Source organism: Rhinopithecus bieti, unplaced genomic scaffold, assembly GCF_001698545.2.
Source record: "Rhinopithecus bieti isolate Rb0 unplaced genomic scaffold, ASM169854v2 scaffold_21649, whole genome shotgun sequence".
Classification (NCBI taxonomy): domain Eukaryota; kingdom Metazoa; phylum Chordata; class Mammalia; order Primates; family Cercopithecidae; genus Rhinopithecus; species Rhinopithecus bieti.
In genome coordinates this window covers 3,514,812-3,536,175 of record NW_016811584.1, presented here as the reverse complement: position 1 = coordinate 3,536,175, position 21,364 = coordinate 3,514,812, and the positions used below count along the sequence as shown (strand labels likewise).

Here is a 21,364-nt window from a genome sequence, read left to right as displayed (position 1 = left end):
AAGGAGACAAGGCAATTGCAGAGGAACTCAGAGATCCACAGGGAGAAGAAAACTTAAAAAAAAAAAAAAGCAAAAAAAACCAGTGATAGAGAAAGTATTCCGCAACCACAAAAAAAAAAAAAAAAAAAAAAAAAGAAAAAAAAAAAAAACCCTGAATGCCATTACTTAAAACTAATATTCAGAGAACCTTAAAAAAGAGCTCCTTGAAATAAAAAAATGATAGTGGAAATGAAAACTCAATGTAAGGACTGGGAGATAAGGTTGCAGAAACCTCACAGCAAGAAAGCAAAAAGACAAAAAAAAGGAGGACTTCTAAAAAGTAAGAGGACCAGTCTTAGCTGTTCATCATCTGAAGAACAGGTCTAGAAAGAAGACAGAGAAAACAGAAGGAAGCGAATCATTAATAAAATAATTCAAGAAAACATTTCTCAGATGAAGGATACGAGTTTCAGATGAAAAAGGGTCACAGATGCCTACAGACTAGAGGAGAGGAGACAGGCACACACATGCACAAAATAAGTCACACTGTATACCATGTGAAATGATAATAGCTACGATGAAGGAAACGATAGTAGGAAATGGGGGAAAGAATGCCGGGGGTCAGTAGGGAGGATGGGGAGCTACAATTTTAAGTAGGCCAGAGAAGACCTCCCTGGGAGGGTGACATTTAAGGAAAGACCTGGGAGAAGGTAGGGAGAAGCTGTTGTAGCTGCTAGGGAAAGAACATTACAGGCAGAACGTAAGTACAGTCACGCATCACTTAATGACGGGAGGATCCGTTCTGAGAAATGTGTCTTCAGGTGAGTCTGTCATCGTGTGAACATCACAGAGTGTACTTACACAAGCCTAAATGGTATAGCCTGTTGCTCGTAGGCTCACACTGCAAAGCACGGTGCTGTACTGAATACTGTAGGCAATTCTAACATAAGTCATGAAGCAATAGGAATTATTCAGCTTTATCATAATGTCATGGAACCGCCATCATATACATGGTCCATCATTGACCAAAACATCATTATGCAGTGCATGATGGTACAAATGTTGGAGACCAGAGTGTGCTTGGCATATCCATCCACACAGAAGAGGCCACAGGGGCAGGAATGGCATGACTGCAGTGGAAAATGAGGGCAGAGGTCAGAGAGTTAAGGGAGTACAGCAGCGGGTAGGAAGAGAGAGTAAGGTAGATCATTGCAAAGACTTAAGAGAATGCGAAGGTTTTGAGCACTGGATAGAATGGGAGGGTTTTGAGCACTGGATAGACACAACCTGAAAGAATCTGATGTATATTTTTAAAGGCTCACTCCAGCTGCTATATTAAGAACTAAGAGTGAAAAGCAGGGAGATCAGCTGGATCATGCAATCATCCAAGTGAGGGATGATAGTGGATTGGAGCAGTGATAATGCTGGAAGTGGTGGGAAGTGGTTGAAGTTTGAATGTATCCTGAAGGCAGAACAGGATTTGCTGACAGATTAGATGTACGGTAAGAAAGAAGAGAAGAATCAAGGTTTTTGGTCAGAAGGACAGAGCTGCTATTTACCATAAATGGGGAAGACTACAGGAGGGCCAGGTGGCAGGGTGGACAGGAAAGAGCTAGCAGCCCAGGAGTCTGGGTTCAGACACATTACCTTTGAAGAGCCTGTCAGAAATCCAAGTACAGATGTTGGTAAGCAGGTGACACTGGAGGAATAAATTTGGAAGTCATCGGCATATGGTTGATATTTAAAGCCATGAGAATAATATCACAAGGAGTGCATGAAGAGAAGAGGCCCAAGTACTGAGTCTTGAGACCCTCGAAAGATAATAAGGAAGTAACCGTGGCAAAAGCTATTTCTGTGGAGTGGTGGGAGTAAAAACATGAATAGATCCAGTTCAGGAGAGAATGTGAAAATTGGAAATCATAAGCATAAAAACGCGCATAACACTTTCAGAGAGTTTTGTCCTAAAGGGGAGCCAAGATGATGGAGAAGGAAATAGAGTCAAAAGCTTGTGTTTAAGATGGGAGAAATGACTGTCTGTTTGTATACTGATGGAAATGATCCAGTACCGAGGGGATTTTTTTTTCCTTGTACCTTCCTTTGAACTTGATCTTGGCCTCCCATCAGGCCTTGTGTTTAAGAGCAAGTTCTTTGAAGAGATCCTTGTTGATGATAGTTTGTCCAAGAGCGTATCCACAGAGTACCTTGTGGGCATGTGGTGATTGTAGTTACAAGCTTTTGCAAAAGACTTAATCCTTGACCTCTTGGAGATCTTCTTGCCTATGGCAGCTGTCACTTTGTGAGGATAGCAGTCAATTCCAGCTACCAAAGCATGATTGTAAGAATGGACTGAGGTGCCATCATCAATGTTCTTCATGATGATGGCTTTGCATCCAGAGTAGCATTCAGCCAGGACCAGCACCACTTTCCCAGGTTTCATGAACTTGCCCATTTTGACAGCAACCAGCCAGGCCTACAGTAAAACGAAAGAAGGGCATTTCCACTAACCTTTTACCCCTGAGAGTGGAATTTTGATGTTGTAGGGGAAAGGCAGGAGAATTTTGTTCTCCAGTAGGCAAGAGGAAAAGACATCTAGTAGACAAGGAGGGACTGAGGCCTGAGCTGAGAGCCTGAAGAGAGAAGGCATTGTATGTATAAATGCAAGGGTGGAAACTTATACAGATTCTCTTACTGCTTCCACTTCATCAGTGAAATATGACGTAAAGCCATCCAGGCAAGAGAGATGGGAAAGGTGGATAGTGTCATTCTGAGGATCAAAGAGATGGTATGAAATAACTACCTAAGAAAAGGAAAGAGTAAATGAACAATGAGTAAATGCAGCAATGTAATACGATTGCTGAGCTGCAGTCAGGGCCCACTTCAGCCATTATTACACCAGTTATGATTGTTTTTTCCAGTCATGTATAGCTACAAAGGTGGTAGCACAAAGTGGGTGGAAAATTAAAGACAAAGAGGTATGCATTTTGCTAAACAGGTATGACAAAGCAAGAAAAACTGTTGAGTGTGTGTGTGTGTGTGTGTGTGTGTGTGTGTGTGTATTTTTTTTTTTGAGAGGGAGTCTTGCTCTGTTGCCCAAGCTGGAGTGCAGTGGCACGATCTCAGCTCACTGCAACCCTGCCTCCTGGGTTCAAGCAGTTCTCCCACCTCAGCCTTCCCAGAAACTGAGACTACAGGCACACACCACCACGCCTGGCTAATTTTTGTATTTTTAGTACAGACAGGGTTCCACCATGTTGGCCAACTGGTCTCGAACTCCTGACCTCAGCCAATCCATCTGCCTCAGTCTCCCAAAATGCTGGGACTACAGGCGTGAGCCATCACACCTGGCCTGTTGAATATATTTTTGAGAGAGTAATAGGGCATGGAATTTCAGGTGGATAAGGAATGAAGTGAGTCCACAAGGGACATTAAATTGGTGGTAGGGCTCATATGATGTTGGGGATCATCAAGAAAGGATTACACTGGATACAGTATCCCAGTTACCTCCAATGCTTTAATGATGCACAGTCATCATGATATCAATACTAAATATTGGTCTGGCCAAAATTATAACTATATTGGGAGGCCCGATGGCCAGGAGGAGGAAGAATGGGAACAAGGGGAGGTAGGAGTGAAGAGAGGGGTGATAAATATAAATCTTTACCTTTTGAATGAAGAATCAACAGATAATATCTCAAACTGAACCATGAACAAGCAGCAATATAAACAAGATATTTTGACATTCGGATAAATACGGAAATATCAGCTAAAAGACTGAAATTGTCGGCCGGGCATGGTGGCTCACACTTGTAATCTCAGCACTTTGGGAGGCCGAGGTGGGCAGATCACCTGAGATCAGGAGTTCGAGACCAGCCTGGCCAACATGGTAAAACCCCATCTCTATTAAAAATACAAAAATTAGCCGGGCATGGTGGTTGGTGCCTGTAATCCCAACTACTCGGGAGGCTGAGGCAGGAGAATGGCTCGAGCCTGGGAGGTGGAGGTTGCAGTAAGCCGAGATTGCGCCATTGCAGTCCAGCCTGGGAGAAGCGAGACTATCCAAAAAAAAAAAAAAAAAAAAAAAGATTGAAATTTGCTTCTGAGGAGAAAGAAGTGGAAAATCAGGCAGGAATATGCCGGTTATTTATTTATTTATTTTGGGACAGGAGTCTCGCTCTGTCGCCCAGGCTGGGGAGTGCAGGTGGCATGATTCTCCACTCACTGCAACCTCCGCCTCCCGGAGTTCAAGTGATTCTCCTGCCTCAGCCTCCTGAGTGAGCTGGGACTACAGGCACGTGTCCCACTATGCCTGGCTATTTTTTGTAATTTTAGTAGAGACGGGTTTCCACCGTTTAGCCAGATGGTGTCGATCTCCTGACCTCAATGATCCACCTGCTTCATGCTCCCAAAGTGGCTGGGATTAGGCGTGAGCCACCGCGCTGGCCGGATATGTTGTTTTTTAAACAAGCCTTAAGGAACTCGTTGACTTCATTATAAACTATGCATATATAACTGATTAATAACTAAAAACTTAAAAAAAAAAAAAAAAAAAAATGCGGAATTGTTTGAAAAGCAAATAATCATGCAACCTCTAATTAGGTATTGTTATTCACCATCCAAGACTAGTTTGATTCATAAGAGCAATCTAAAATACTTACAAACTCTTGTTTCTTATCCCAGGAAGGATGCCATCCTGTTAACTGATGCTTTTGACTTCACCGATGAGTGTTTAAATTCAGCACTTGGCTGTTATGATGGAAATGTTTATGAACGCCTGTTCCAGTGGGCTCAGAAGTCACCAACCAATACTCAGGTAGTTGAGTGGAACACATTATAAATTATGTAAGAAAGCAGAGAACAGGCAGTGAAAACACCTGCATGTTCTCCTGTTTTAACTGACTCCCATTAGGTTGGCAATCACTTGGCGTAGCATGTCTGTTTAAAATATTTTTAGAGAACACATAAAAGAAACCAGGAGTGGCAGTATGGCATGGCAGGAACTCTGAGCCTGGATTGTAATCAGCAAAATGCACTGCTTGGAACTTAGTGAAGGGAGTTAAGAGGAAGGCCCAAGCTCTAAATCATGGCTTGACAGACCCAAGGGCATACACACAGAGTGGTAAACTGGCTTTTAAGTAACAAAAAGAAGGAGATAAATCACTGCGGTGATTTAACCACCTTATTTTCAGCCTTTTAACTTTCAGTTTTATGTAGATAAAAGTGGGTATTCGGAAGTGGTAGGAAGCTTGAGGGATGTCTCTCTCAGACCTGATTGCCTGCTAGAGATGATACCCTCTCCTCTTCACTCTAAGGAATACAATCCAAGGAGCAAAGAAAGCTGTTGCACTGCCATCAGTAGCCCAGGAAAGCCATGTAAGTGACAATTACAAGGGTCATGAAAAAAAATCCCCAGCCATCCTAGGAGAGCACACCAGAACTCTACATCATTAACAGTGAGAAGATGGGGAGGACTCATAAGGTCCCAACACTCTAGGGCCAGGGTATGCTCACAGCTCTCTGCTCATGAGCCTCTTTGAGAAAAGTTGTAAATGTCAGTGAATATGTTAACAGGAGTGGGGAAATAAACCCTGTAGTTAGAATATGAGGAACCAATATTTAATAGCAGATTTTACATAGATGATCAAAACAAAAAGTCGATAGGTACACAACAGATTATTTTAAATTTTGTAGTGCCAATACATTCAGGTGGTGAAGCTTTCTTTTTTACCTCTTTGATCCAATTTCAGAAAAGGTGTCTTAACACCACATCAAATTGGCAACTCTCAGGCTTTCATTCACACCTAGCATGGTGTTAGACTTGTTCTTAACAATTTGCAGCCTGTCATACCACATGGCTTAATTTAACATGACTATCTAAAGTTACAACACAACTAACCCATCTTGGTCACTCCCTGTCCCCAGAGAGACATCCTTTTAACTCAAGGAAACATAAACAATATATGTTCACTACTTTAGTACAGTTAACCTACTTCCAGTGTGTTACTTTTTCTAATGATTAGATCTCTCTACCTTCTAACATTTAAATCTTGGCATAAAAATACAGCAGTCCTCCCACTCCACACTACCTCCCATGGTCTAAAGATAAATGTATGCCCTTTGGAGCTCCAGAGAAAAACCTGCTCTGCTATAACACCTGTCAGAAATGCTGACATACATAGCTCAAACCTGTTTTACTGGCAACACAGGAAACATTCTGTTTTCTCTAGAGAGAATGGAGGGGGCTTTCTTGTGTTTTAGTTTGGTTTTAATGTTTATTTTAAAAGACTTTAATCTGGATACTACACGAGAACATGTTTATCTAAATGAGAGGAATGACTGACCCAGAGGCTCAACACAGTTAGGAAAACATTGATGCACTTCATCCCATTCACTTCTATCTCCTTCCACTTGACTGTGAACAACAAAGGAGTATTCACCTTGCCAACTCCGGGATCTATCACGGAGTAGACACTCCACGTTTATGGAATAAATGAACATGGTTTTACGACCTACGTAGTGAGATGAAGGAATCTGCTGCATACACAGTGCCACAGACTCTTGTCATCCTAGCTTATATTACCTTCCTAAAAAGGTGACAGGTATAGCACTGTGGATCTTTCACGCATGATAATTTGGGAATGTGAAGTTACAAATGACCTTTGTGAACTGCTTCCAGTCAGTTAAAATGACATGAGGCTGCCTGCTAACGTACATGATCTTACATTTCTGGCTCCTTTTAGAGATCACCAAAATAGCACTTTTAAAGTGTATTTTTTAATCTGCTGTGGATAATTTTTTAATCCTACTCTTAAAAGATGCTATAATTTTGAAGCTGCAATAAGAGACATTTTCCTCATTTGCACTAATAGAAAAAGGCACACTGCAGATATTTTATGTATTTTTATTTATTATTATTTTTTGAGACGGAGTCTCGCTCTGTCACCCTTGCTGAAGTGCAGTGGCACAATCACGGCTCACTGCAACCCTCCACCTCCCAGGTTCAAGCAATTCTCCTGACTCCCAAGTAGCTGGGATTACAGGCACACACCACCACACCCAGCTAATTTTGTATTTTGTATTAGTAGAGACAGGGTTTCACCATGTTGGCTAGGCTGGTCTCAGCCTCCCAAAGTGCTGGGATTATAGGTGTGAGCCACCACGCCTGGCAGATATTTTAAATAAAAGAGCAGCTATGTTGAAACACACCCTGTAGACATGAAAGTACAAACAGGAATATATTTCACTGACATTTTTCTACCAAAAGAAAAGTGCTATGCTAAGTAAGGTAAACATCTTAGAATCATAGGAGAAGCTCTCTTCTGTCTGGGGCAGTGTTGAGCTTTATCCCTGGACAGGATGATGTGCTTTCTTGGTTTAAGGGAGGAATCGTTGGGGATAATTTCAAAACAAAATCCTGTTTTCCCCAATTATTCTATTGTAAAATTTGTCCAAGTAGGAGTTAGATGCATTAAATACATCTACTGATTCATTCATTCAATAATTCAACAAATATTTACAAAGTACATGCTTTGTGCCAAAAACTATTCTAGATACTGAAGATATACTGGAGAACAAGAGTCATAAACCCAGACTAAGTGCAGTGGCTCAAGCCTGTAATCCCAGCACTTTGGGAGGCTGAGGCAGGTGGATCACTTGAGGTTAGGAGTTTAAGACCAACCTGGCCAACATGGCAAAACCCCGTCTCTATTAAAAATACAAAAATTAGCCAGGTGTGGTGGTGCACACCTGTAATCCGAGGTACTCAGGAGGCTGAGGCATGAGAATCGCTTGAACCCAGGAGGCGGATGGTGCAGTGAGCCAAGATCGCACCACTGCACTCCAGCCTGGGCAACAGAGCAATACCCTGTCTCCAACAACAACAAAAAGAGTCAAAAGCCCAGTGTTCGAGGAGCTTACAGTTTTAGTATAGACAGGCACATACACACACACACAAAGTAAATATTATAAAAGATGAGACTAGAAACAAAGAATCAAGACGCTGAATTACAGCATAAAGATAACCTAGTCGGACCTAGAATACTGCTTATATGATCCCTATCTGGTTCCTTGCTTTGTGATTAATATTCAGTTTCAGAGAGCCTCAAAGAGTCAAGCCTTTTATTTGTATTAAATTCCAAAAGCAAGTGATAAGCTGTGTTTTTAATTGGCCACCTGCATCCACAATTTAAAATCTGCATGAGAAAAGGAAGGATGCCCTTTGGAAAAAATGTTTCTCCATATGTTCACACAAAATGAGTTTAGAAATAATTTTTAAAATTAAGAATCTTACGTAATGTTACTTTTTGAAGCTAAAGACTTAATTTGAAAGTAAAAGTCATTAATCCTGGCAGAAATGTACTGTCTTAATAATGCGTTTCTTTCTACAAACAGGAGAACCCTGCCTATGAGGAATATATAAGACCACTATTACAAAGTTGGAGATCCAAGCTATGAAATAACCAACAGTATTCAAGAAGCAACCAGCACCATCATGTGATAATGGTACTACGGCATATATGCAACATTAAAATTTTAAATTAGATATTTATGTTTCAGAGTCATTATCTTTTAAATACAGTCTGAAGTGATATATGTGAAATAGTATCTGTGATTTACTTCAAAATAATCCATAGGAGAAAAAAGCCAAAGTGAATAGTTGTTGAAGCTGGTCAATGGGCAGGTACATGGGTGTTCATTACACTATTCTCTCTACTTCTGAATGTGTTTCAATTTTCCAGTGGAAGGGTGGATCATGCCTGTAATCCTAACACATTAGGAGGTGAAGACGAGAGGATCACTTGAGCCTAGAAGTTCAAGACCAGCCTGAGCAATATAGAGAGATGCCACCTCTATGAAAATGACTATAAAAAATTGGCCAGGGGTACATGTCTGTGGTCCCAGCTATTGAGAGGCTGATTGCCTGAGCCTAGGAGGTTGAGGCTGCAGTGAGCCGTAATCACACCACTGCACTTCAGCCTGAGCAACAGAGTAAGAACTATCTCAAAAAAGAAAAGAAAGAAGTTTCCCACAGTAAAACCGCACCACTGTCCATTTATAGCATCTATTTGGTTAAATACCAGGATTTTGCTTTAGATCTAGCAAAAGCCAATAGGCTCATTAGTTAGTGTGTTTTTAGCACACACTTATCCTTGGGTTTAAAAGGACACACATACATGCACACACACAATCCTCCTAAGTGCTTATACTTCCTGTAATCTAAATAAAATACAGCTCTAAGAATGCAACTATCATTTTTTAAAAATCAACTCTTCCACAGTGAAAATGATTGAAAATTTCATTAAAAGACATAACTGTCTCAAGTTACCCAAATACAATGAAGCTACATTTTTCATATCACTTCAATTACCCAATTAGACAAAACACTCTAAATGTCACAAGTAAAATCGCAACAAAAAAAAATTCAGCTGGCTACTTTTCCTAATTTACTCATATAAACAATCATTTCATTGTTAATAATTAGTAAATTTGAGAAAAGTTACCAAAAGCAAACTTATCTCCAATAAACAGGACAAAGAAGAGGCCTCATAAGTTTTTAACTTAAAAAAACTTGGGCCGGGCGCAGTGGCTCACACCTGTAATCCCAGCACTTCGGGAGGCCAGGGCAGGTGAATCACTTGAGGTCAGGAGTTCATGGTTCAACATGGGAACCCCATCTCCAAACATACAAAAATTAGCCTTGGCACCGATGGCAACACACCTGTAATCCTAGCTACTCAGGAGGCTCGAGGCAGGAGAACCGCTTGCAACCTGGAGGTCAGAAGGTTGCACGTGAGCCAAGATTCACGCCATTGCCACCCAGCCTGGGTGACAGAGTGAGACTCCTGTCCTCAAAAATAAATAAATAGGCCTGCGCGGTGGCTCCAACCTAGTAATCCCAGCACTTTGGCGAGCCGAGACGGGGATCCACGAGGATCAGAGATCCAAGACCCATCCCCTGCTAACACAGGAAAACCCCATCTCTACTAAAAAATGACAAAAAAACTAGCCGGGCGAGGTGCGGCGCCTGTCAGTCCCAGCTAACTCGGGAGCGAGGCACGAATGGCGGAACCGCGGGAGGCGACGCCTTGCAGTGAGCGAGATGCGGCCACTGCACTCAGCCTGGCGACAGAGGAGCAAGACTCCGTCTCAAAAAAAAAATAAATAAATAAATAAATAAACACAAGATAATTTTCCAAAATGATAAACTTGTACTCGTATATTGATTTACTGAAACCACAGCAACCTGTCAATAACATCTTAGTTTGAAGATGGTGAAAATAGGGTAATTATAGGTTTCTGGATGTTGGTCATTTGTCAAATTTTAAAATAAATTTTCAGAGACATGGGCAAAAATAGACATAAGGAAGTGCTGTCATCTTCTTTGCAGAGAGAGAACCTTAGAATATTCTCACAGAGAGAAAGAGAAAAGGAGGGGCCTGCTTGCCCCAGGGCACACAGCCTCAGAGTTCCATTCTTCCCTTAGAAAATAGGGAATAAATTACATGACTTCCTTTTATACGGTGGTCTAACAAAGTAGGAAGTCTCAGTATAATTAAAATAACCTTTCTATGAGTTACTTTCAAGAAATAGAAGCAAATGAACTACGCAAAATAAGACTACAGGGAAATAAATAAAAGTACGTGTATTTCTCCAACTGTTCTAGGTCTTTCATTCACTGCAGTTTGTTTCTTCTCTTCAGAAATAAACTTACCTTTGTTAACAAAATACATTTATGGATCACCACAAAACATGAGCATAAAGGGCTAGAGTCATTTTGTTCCTGTGCTTAGCAGAAAACTGAAATAATGGTCATAGAACAGTGGGCAATTAAAGAAAAATTTGTAATCTTCAACATAAATTCTTTTGAAAAATATGAAAAACTGTATGTTCACTGTTCAAATATGCACCCTTTTAGTCAAAATTAATAATTCCATCTATCCTTGCTTCAATGACACAACAGTTCTTATAAACTGCAACCTAAGATCCCACTGTGTCCTCTCAAATTAAATACAAATATGCTACAGGCAGTAAACAATGGAATATAAACAATGCATATTTTAGAAAAGGAGTATGATTTTCTCCCCTTAATAATAATCAATAAATACAAACTTAATTTTCATATTTCATTTATTAGTTTTTTTTTTTTTCCCTGGTAGACAGTACACTTGAGAATTATACTGTACCAGGCATAAAGAGTAAGATTTCTACCACAGGGACATTTTGTATTCAGAATTCAATATAAATATTTCTAGTCAGACATTTCCATGGCTACAGATATTTGGTTCCTTGATTTATATGCATAGAAAGAAACAGTTGTCACAACTGTAAAAAGCAGTACTTAATAAGTACTTTTAAATGATTGGAACAGTTTTCCTTTAATATTACAATACTACTTATTTATTGGTTTGGAAACTAGGTCACCCTACATGATGTTTTGATTTTTCTCAAAGGCATCATGAGTACTCTGCTTATTCTTTCATTCTTGTATTTTTAGCCTTCTAGTTGAGTTAGGGACCATTTTATCAGAAATCATTTTAGCACTGTAATAAGAAAAGCTCTGTTAAGGGTAGATTATATACCATAATGATTTTCAGACTTCTTTTTATAAAAAAGGTATCTGGAGACTCTGAACAGGCACATGCATACTCAGGAGGAAGGGAACAAAACATGGAGGAGTGTGCCAAAGCACAAAACTTCCTTCTGGTCCTCACTGCCTTCAAATAAATACAAATATTTAAAAGAAAAAAAAATCTCACACTGTGATTTAAAAAAAAAAAAATCAGTATTTTCCATGTTTCCAGGAACCTGTGGCAGGGTCGGAGATCAGTCGTCTGTCTTCCGGGCTAGCCTACAGAAGGTCCAGTTGTGCTCCACTGTGTTTTCATTGGCCCGCTCACTCATGTGATGCACCCGGGTGTTGCGGATCGTGAAACCTTGTTTTGTAATGTATTCCATCAGGTGGACCCTAAGAGAAACTTCCTGGTGATAATCACAGGGTCCAAAAGTAAAGGAAACCTGGCAGTCTCTGGTGTCCATCATGTGCTTATTCCACTTGGTAAAATAATTTGAGATGCCTTCTAGTAAGGAATGGACCTTGGTGGTGATGGTTAGTTGGGTTATGATGACAGCCACTGGGTTGGAGTACTTAGAAAGCTTCCGAGTACTAGACAGCTCCACAACTTCTTCAAAAGTATCCATGGGATACAAAGGCTTAGGATCATTGAGACACTGAATCAAGGGCTCAATCTGGTAAAAATCTGCTTCTTTCCGAAGCAGATCAAATTCCTTAAAATCCAACGGTAAGGTCAATTCTGAAGTTCTTAAGAAGTTGAGGACATATCGGAAAAGAGGTCCATCTCGATCAATAAAGTAATTGCCTTGAGGGTCTCGAGCTGTGGGGAAGTCCCCCCCAAACATAGCTCCAAGCATGGAATCCGGGTAACGCGTCAGTGTGGTGAGAGACGTTGTATACAAGTGTCCACCTACATTTAACGTGACTGGGTCAGTCATCTGAAATTTTTAAAGAAATGATCAGTCATCTGAAATTTTTAAATACCAACTTTGACAAATTAAGAAAGTAAGTGATACTGAGCAAAGCCCAAGATTCTTTCAGGCTATAATGTATTTAGTAATCCTCTAATGCAAAATGACTTTACCACCAGCAATAAACCCACCCAGAAGAAGCGATCTAACATTTGCTTTCAATAAGAAAAAAAAAAAAAGGATAAATCCAATTATCTAAAGACTTATGCTAAGAATCCAGGGCACTGACTTCCAGAACAACATCATTTCAGGCCCATTATCTACAGAATGTTCAGGTCAGAATATATTGTGAGAAGGGAAAAGCCACACTAAAATACACTTATTTTTTTCTGATTTTTTTTTAAAGACTTGCATTTTTCTGAACTTAATTTAACATAAGATAGAATTAAAATGATCTGATAATATAGACATTTACTTTCAATATTTCTTTGGGTTTTCCCCTTCAAACAAAAGGAATAAACTATGAAATTTGTTTTTAAAATAAAAATTTGGGCCGGGTGCAGTGGCTCATGGCTGTAATCCTAGCACTTTGGGAGGCTGGGGCAGGCGGACTGCCTGAGCTCAGGAGTTCAAGACCAGCCTGGGCAACATGGCAAAACCCCATCTCTATTAAAAATTAGCTGAGCGTGGTAGTGCCTGAGTAGTACTAGCTACTTGGGAGGCTGAGAATCACTTGAATCCGGGAGGCAGAGGCTGCAAGTGAGCCAAGATCACGCCACTTCACTTCAGCCTGGGCAACACAGAGAGATTCTGTCTCAAAAATAATTAACTAATTAATTAATTAAATTAAAAACTGTGCAGACTTAATCTTGGTAACTTTTCATGGAAGTGATACTTTCAAATACTAAGTTAAAATATACAGTTTAGTCAAAAAATCATCACATACTCAAAAGCTAACAGCAGCCATAAAATTTCATAATCTGATAGTGTATTCACTTTTGTAACATTAATGTTGCAATCTGACCTTCAATTTTGAGAAGCAAGCTTCTCTTAAAAAACATACCTTCAGTTTTAGAAACACTATTTAAGAAAAAACAGGCCAGGTGTGGTGGCTCACACCTGTAATTCCAGCACTTTAGGATGCCAAGGAGGGTGGATTACTTGAGCCCAGGAGTTGCTGACCAGCCTGGGCAACATGACAAAACCCCGTCTCTACAAAAAATACAAAATATTAGCCACACATGATGGTGCCCACCTGTAGTCTCAGCTACTTGGGAGGCTGAGGTTGGACAATCACCTGAGCTCGGAAAGTCATGAGCCAAGATCGCGCCACTGCACTCCAGCCTACACAAAAGAGCAAGACTCTGTCTCAAAACAATAAAAAACAAAAAAAAAGAAAGGAAGAAAGAAAAAAGAAAAAGAAAAGAAAAGAAAAAAAGAAAGAGACTTCAGGTACTAGGCAAGTAAAATATACCTCACACCAAAGGAACAGAAAAATAGGGAGACATATGCACACACAAAAAAAGGAGTGGGAGAAGAGGCACTTTCTCAACCATTAATCTCCCAAACCACAATAAAATATCCTCCTATCATTACTCACTAGATCCTTTTGTAGCCACTATTCATGAAGAGTCTTCAGAGCAACATACTTTAAAAAATAAAAAATCACGTTACTTCTCCAGTGATTATAAAAAGTATTTGGAGAATCCATTTTGAGTTTGCTTCCATTAAAACACCAAAGACAGGAGGATCGTTTGAGGTCAGGAGTTCGAGACCAACCTGGCCAACATGGTAAAACCCCATGTCTACTAAAAATACAAAAATTAGCCAGATGTGGTGGTGCACACTGATAATCCCAGCTACTTGAGAGGCTGAGGCAGGAGAATCTCTTGAACCTGGGAGGTGGAGGTTGCAGTGAGCCAAGATCACACCACTGCACTCCAGCCTGGGCAAGAAGGTAAGACTCCACATAAAAAAATTAAAAAATAAAATAAAAATTTTAAAAACACCACGCGCCAGGTGCGGTGGCTCAAGCCTGTAATCCAGCACTTTGGGAGGCCGAGACGGGCGGATCACGAGGTCAGGAGATCGAGACCATCCTGGCTAACACAGTGAAACCCCATCTCTACTAAAAAAATAGAAAAAACTAGCCGGGTGAGGTGGCGGGCGCCTGTAGTCCCAGCCACTCGGGAGGTTGAGGCAGGAGAATGGTGTAAACCCGGGAGGCGGAGCTTGCAGTGAGCTGAGGTCCAGCCACTGCACTCCAGCCTGGGCGACAGAGCGAGACTCCGTCTCAAAAAAAAAAACACCACGCAAGACAAAAACAACCTCCAAAATACATCTAAACTAAGTAAAAGGGAGCAGAGAGGTTACACAAATTCACAATTTTCTTTTCTTATAAGATATACTTAAAAATACATAAGTTAACCTTATGTACACACAAAAATAATTCCCCAGCCTTCAAAATGCATCTCCAAGAAGCACTCACCATATAGCCCCAGTCTCCATTATCCATCTGCTCCAGTGATGCGTCTTCAAGAGCCCAGGTTTCAGGGAAACTTCAAGAGGAGAAAAACAGACATATGATAGCATATATAACTATGAACATAAAGAAGAAAGGTTTTTTCCACCCAACAGAGGAGGCCAAACACCAGAAAAACTACTCGTCCTTGCTCAGCTGAAACCTACCGCAGGGCAAAGATCTGGGGAAGAAAGCATTCCCCTAGGGCCTCCATGTCCTGTATTCTTACCGTAGAGAACCCATCTGGAACTAAGAGACTGAAGATTTTCAGAGAAAGAACTATCTGGTACTTAAGAGAAGGAGGAAGAGTCTAGGAAGCAACCCAGTCATTCAAATTCTACCTCTCTTCTTAGAAAATCAATTTTTAGAATTTATGTAAGAGAACATTATGATTAACTCTACAACCTTATCCTGGTACAAACCTATAATGGTCCTCACCAAAAAGGTCATTTAAGAAAAAGGGAGAGGCCGGGCGCAGTGGCTCACGCCTGTAATCCCAGCACTTTGAGAGGCCGAGGCAGGCGGATCACCAGGTCAGGAGTTCAAGACCAGCCTGCCCAACATAGTGAAACCCCATCTCTACTAAAAATACAAAAAGTTAGCCGGGCGTGGTAGCGGGCGCCTGTACTCCTAGCTACTCAGGAGACTGACGGAGGGGCATCACTTGAACCCAGGAGGCGGAGGTTGCAGTGAACCGAGATTGTGCCACTGCACATCAGCCCCTGCAACAGTGCGAGACTCCATCTCAAAAAAAAAAAGAAAAAAGAAAAAAGGAAAAGGGAGAAGGGGAAAACTCCTTTTCATCAGTGTTTCGGCTGTACAAGCCAATCACCTGAGTAAAAGCATCAAAAATCATAAACCTCCCAGGACACCAGCATCCCTTTCCAAGAGAAATACATCAGAATGGTATTTATCTTATAATATAAAAAATAATAATAATGATGTTTTTTAATAATGATGTAATTCTCTTTGTACAACAATTAAAACAAATAGCGATTTAAATGCCAAACTGTTAAGAGCACAATTTGGGGCAAAAAGAACCTTACCGATATCGATGAGACTCAATCAGCCAGCACTCATGGAGAGCCAGCCTTAAGACACTGAGAAATGCTCAGATACTAATGATGCCAATGTGAATTTATTTTTATCTACAATTCAAAAGCACTTAAACAAACAGTCTCCCAGCTACTGAACTGCCTTAGTCAGTTCCCTCTCACACACTTCAATCCCAAATCAACCTGCAAAGCAAACTGCAGAACAAATTTCTAAAGCTCTGGCAAGAGATGGTAAGAAACATGGAATTATTGGTATTCATCCAGGAAAAGCACCAGCTTTTTTACGTTGTCCTTTAACAGATCCACTTTTCCCACTTTTAGAGGAATCTGGCACAGAATTCCCACAACAAGCCCTGGCTATAGAAGATCACAAAGGCTCTTTCTCAAAAGGTCACTCAGGCATGTAGAGAACATTTGCATAGCACAGCATGGGCTGAAATCAGAGCCTGAAGCATCTATTTCTCTACCTTGCAAATCCTTCAAAGCACATAAACTAAAATGTGGACCAGGCTATGGGGCAGTCAGTTTTTATTCTTTACACTCAGCAGCTGGATATAGATAGGCCTCCACATGCTATGGGGTGAGAAATGGAACAAATGTCAAATTCAAGACTGTTATGACAGTCTTTCATTCCTCTGACTTGCTTCACAAATAGTATCCGAGGTAAACAGGACCAAGAAATGGGCTTTGCCAATTTGTCTTGCCAGGATCTGATTCAGTTACTGATAACAACAGATTAGCAACTGAGCAATTTAAAAGGCCACTCATCCAAAAGTGCTGGTAAGATGCTCATCTTTGGCATTTTCCCATCACCCAAAGTATTCATTCCTGACAGCCTCAATAATCATTCATTCAACCAACAATTATTGTGGGTTACCTATGGAGTGGAGGGGATGCCTATGTGCAATGTGGATACACAGAAAGAGGAAAAGAACAATCTTTGCCCTCATGGAGCTTTCCATCTATAATGGAAGGCAACATGCAATGACTGAAGTACAGAACAGAATTCAAAGCGCTATATAACAGATAGACCAGCAGAGGCCTGCGAGAGAGGAAAAGCAAGATTTCAAACGGGAAAATGGAGGACCTCTGGGAAGAGCCCACCCAGTTGAATCCTTGAAAGAAAATTTGGACAACCTGAGAAGGGATTCTAGAAAGAAGAAACAATTTAAAAGACAAGGGCATGAAAAACTTCTTCCCCCTACAACATTCCTGCTACCAGGAGGCTGAGCATGGATTACTATCCTCATCTTAAAGATGCAAAACAGAGAAACAAAGCAGATTAAGTGACTAGCTGGAGGCGCCACAGCTGGGAAGTAACTAGATAAGAAGTTGCAGGTTCTGACTCTTAGTCTAGATTTTTCCATAAATCCCCTCCTAGGGTAGAAATTGAAAGAACAGAATTCAAGAGACAAGAACTTGAAAAAGATTAACTTTAAACTCTCTATAGCCATCTATTAACCCTATCCACCTAGTAGGGTTTTATTTACAAATTTTACAGTAACTCAGCCTAACTAGACATAAGGGGTTTGTAAAAATTTTCCTGAGGCCCTCCCCCGCCACCAAAAAAAGGCAGGAACCCATTCAACTAGTGTGAATAATGAATGGCTGCTGTCCTCTGTCTGTAGTGACATAAAGAACTCCAATCCATGAATATCCAAATGATTCAATGAGAAACAGAAGATCAAAGACAAGGAAAAAAGCCGACATCAATGTTGCAGCCGTTAACGAAAAGTCTGTTCGCTATTAACCCTTGTTTCTTTTTTACTGCTAAATCAAAACAAGATAACTTCTTGAACAGTTATCTAAAAAAAAAAAAAATTAGATGCTGTCCCTGAATCTGTTCCACAGCAAAAGCAAAAGTTCCGGTACAAAGATGTAATGAAAGCTCACGCTTAATAATTCAGGAAAGCAATTATGGGAATCTACAGCCCATGTTTCTTAAAAAGCACCCAAAAGCCTTCCTATACTTGTGTATAAGACACACCAAAATAAATTGAAGCAAAGTCACTATTAGTCACTTCCAATAACAATGACTAAACTGTCTAAAGAAATCAAATTGTTCATTAAAGAGTTCAAAGGGAAAAAACAGTATTGATTAGTTTAAATTTTATCTCTAGCGGCTTCTAAATATCTTCTGTGGAGATGCTTAAATACAGCAAGAAACAAACAAACAAAAAAGCACGAATTTCTTGTTATCCAATAGCTGGATAATGATCAGTTTCTGAATTCTGAACTGACAACCATTAGGAACATCTCTGAAACGATGCAGATGAATGAAATACAATCCCAAAGAATTTCCAGAATAGTTTCAATCTCTTCTACTAAATCATTTTCCAGAGCTACTAACAATTACAGAATGATTCATTTGCTTTTCATCTTCTCTCCCTTCTGGCACAGTCTCCAGTGGAGGGCTTAATGAGAAGTTAAATGACCACAAGACAGGCAGCAGAAGGAAGATCTTGAAATGGGTATCAAATAGGCCGGTTTTACTTGATGAAAGCAAATAAATATCTAATATTTCAGAAAATCTACCAGGAATGGTAACAACGAAAAATGAAAAAAGTTTTCCTTTACAGTGACTTTCCCTACTAAAACTAAAGATAGTTTTGAAAGACAGCAAATGCAACCAAGCACAAACAGCTCTAAAGTTAAAAGAAGCCTCTGACCCTGTAAAATCAGTTCACCTGAAAAGATGTAACCTTTGATGCAAATAAAATTCTTATGAAAACAACACCGACCAATCCCCAAAGAATATAAAGCAGTGCTGAAAATTCACCCATGTTTAAGCTTCAAAGTTATTGTGACTAATGTATAAATTCTGACAGTGTCATGTTAGCAGGTAATCAAGCTTAAGAAAACACATACTGAAGAATTTACAGAAGCCTTAAAAGAAAATATTAATTTTCTAAAGTAGTATACCTGAAGAATGCACAATTCAGTAAGTTAATAACTTAAAAAAGTAACCTAAGAACCCTTAAATGGCATTCTCCCTATCACTGCAGAATTGCAATTTCAGCCCTCATGGTTATGATGAACCAACTTAACAAAAATATTCTGGGTTTATCATTCTTGCTATAGATTAAGAATTCTCCAGGGCAAAAGTCCTAATCCTATATAACTACCTATATGTTGCAATAAAACCTCCGAACTTCAATGAAAATAAAACTTCCAACTACTGACTTCCCAGAGTTTCCAGGCAGCCCTTTAAAATGCGTTTTTACTGAAACCTTCATGGCTGGTAGTCAGAAAAGACTCAATAAATTCCCTCTTTCTATACTTACCTTCAAAATTGCCTTTGTACTGAGTTTTGCTCTTCTTGAAATGTGGGAGTTTGAAAGTGAAATACTTTTTATAGTAACTAGTTCAGCGACATCTAAAGGAGCCTTTGGGGTTAACATTCACATACAGGCCAGCACAAGTAGCCAGGCATACAAGGATAATGTGATTATGGTGTTAGATTATCCTTAACCAAACCACTGCAGAAATGGATTTTTCTCTAAAAGTAATCATTTTCTCTTTCTCCTCTCTCAACCATGTGGTCTAGAAGAGAGGAATTACAGGTTTAAAAGTGACCTAATATTAAAAAGCTGTCACAAAATCATAACACTCCTCTTAACCCTCAGTTTCCGAAAGATAAGACGGGCTAATACCATCTTCCCAAAAGTAATTACACCATTTAGGCACTACACAAAGGCAAAAATTGGCCTATAAGAGTAACACATCAGGACAAGGAAAGAGAACAGGTTTCCAGGGAGGTCCTGTAGTCGAATTCTGCTCCGTTACTGATTATGAGATCCTGAGAAAATCACTCTGTATGCTCAGCTTCTTCTTTGGGGAAATGGAGAAAATAAAGGAGATCATGAATATAAAACCATCTGTAAACTGGCAAGTATTAGACGAATGTGAAAACACTAGTGGCAGCAGCATAAACAAAATTTCTACGTTAACATGAAAAACTTGAGTGTGAACACAAGTAATTTAGAGCATTGGCCTGGAGACGGCAAATATGGAGGAGGCAGCCTCTTAATTTGCTTCAAATCTCCCCGGGTCCTCTTTTTCCCAGAGCTCCAGAAGGGAGAACTACATACAGGTAAAGGGGAGTGTCTAGTTTTCCCAGAGATCACCCAACCTCTGAGCTCCTGATCTCAGAAGGAACTTCCTTAAAGCATGACTCAGGATTATCTCCAAGGTAAAGCTGAATCCAAATACACACATGTACTCCATTTTAAATGGACCCCAAATATCAAAATCCAAACGCACTAAAGGATTCATAGGGTTCACCCTAAGATTTCTGTAAGTAGTAATGCTTTGGTTAAAATATGATTTATGAAAATTCAAATCACAAAACTTTGGGATGGCATCCATGGCTATCCTGACCACTCCACTCCACCGTTCATATCTAAGGCATAGCACAAAATCAAGTATCCGTATGGACTGATGGTTTTCGGCCAAAGAGAAAATTCTCTCAATCTACCAACCCTGCTGACAAAAACATTTTCCTCTTCCTAGCTACATATTTATTCATTTGAAAACATCTCAATCTTGGGCTCAGGACTGTGCTACATGCTGTCCCCAAGCTTCTCTCCTATCCCAGGATGATTCAAGTAATAGGGCATTTGTGACAGCGAAAGAAAGAACATGCCAGGGGGATATGGAAGAGATGCTTAGGCTACCCTAAATATTCTTAGCCAAGCCGGGTCATCCCAGGTCACTTTGCCAGCCAAACCTCTTGTATCACAAAGTCCTAAAATTGGATCCATCAACTTGTTCTAGAACTGGTATACTTGAACAGAAACATGATAACTTCAGCAGAATATCCAAACAGGATCTCTGTCACGTTTCATTTCCCCGTCCCACCCCCAGACACAGCCTCCACCACTGTCAGCCCAGCAGGTGCTGCCAGGGCTCCCCATTACCACAGCCATTTATCACCTCTGACATCAAGCATTAAAAACGCCACCACACACACAAATCTAGGCATAAAGAACTCAGCTGCAATCTGAGTGTCTCTTCAGGGTAGAAAATCCCAAAGCCAGGGTTTTGAGTCCTGCCTCACGCTTTAAACTAGGGCAATTGGTGGCTAATAAGCGCCATCTCCCAAAAACAATCATTTTCGAGCACACCCCGAATGTCTCCGTCCGGGCCGTGCTTCGCTGCTGCCCCACCAGCGAAACCCCTACAAACCCGACCCGGCCAGGGGTAGGGCGGGCGATGCCCCGGGCCCGGACGAGGGGCGCGCCGCGGAGCTCCGAACCCGAGCCCGCAGAAACCGCGCATCCCCGCCGGGCGGGCCCCGGAACCCCCGCCCAGGCCCCGCCGCGGGCAC

At 40.6% G+C, this 21,364-nt stretch overlaps 2 protein-coding genes across 7 annotated transcripts in view; one reads left to right on the top strand and one right to left on the bottom strand.

Annotated features, from left to right (window-relative positions):
• Window positions 1-8,518, top strand: part of ACOX2 (acyl-CoA oxidase 2) — a 32,394-nt gene extending 23,876 nt beyond the window's left edge. For all 3 annotated transcript variants that reach the window (XM_017894197.1, XM_017894198.1, XM_017894199.1), the window contains 2 exons: window positions 4,657-4,789; window positions 8,368-8,518. In XM_017894197.1, the coding sequence (XP_017749686.1) occupies window positions 4,657-4,789; window positions 8,368-8,430 (196 nt within the window). In that variant the 3' untranslated portion in view covers window positions 8,431-8,518. The remainder of the gene's footprint in view (window positions 1-4,656; window positions 4,790-8,367) is intronic.
• A 2,567-nt stretch (window positions 8,519-11,085) lies between these two features.
• On the bottom strand, window positions 11,086-21,350 carry KCTD6 (potassium channel tetramerization domain containing 6). Of its 4 annotated transcripts, none has more exons than XM_017894233.1 (3): window positions 19,320-21,350; window positions 14,948-15,017; window positions 11,086-12,486 (listed from the first exon to the last, which is right to left on the bottom strand). In XM_017894233.1, the coding sequence occupies exons 2-3, from the start codon at window positions 14,972-14,974 to the stop codon at window positions 11,800-11,802; spliced, it is 714 nt and encodes a 237-aa protein (XP_017749722.1). In that variant the 5' UTR covers window positions 14,975-15,017; window positions 19,320-21,350; the 3' UTR covers window positions 11,086-11,799. The 4 variants fall into 4 exon arrangements, with proteins under 4 accessions (XP_017749722.1, XP_017749723.1, XP_017749724.1 ...); XM_017894234.1 differs by lacking the exon at window positions 19,320-21,350 and adding an exon at window positions 16,027-16,045; XM_017894235.1 differs by lacking the exon at window positions 19,320-21,350 and adding an exon at window positions 13,715-13,823 and having other exon boundaries at window positions 14,948-15,485.
• Between the last annotated feature and the right edge of the window lie 14 nt (window positions 21,351-21,364).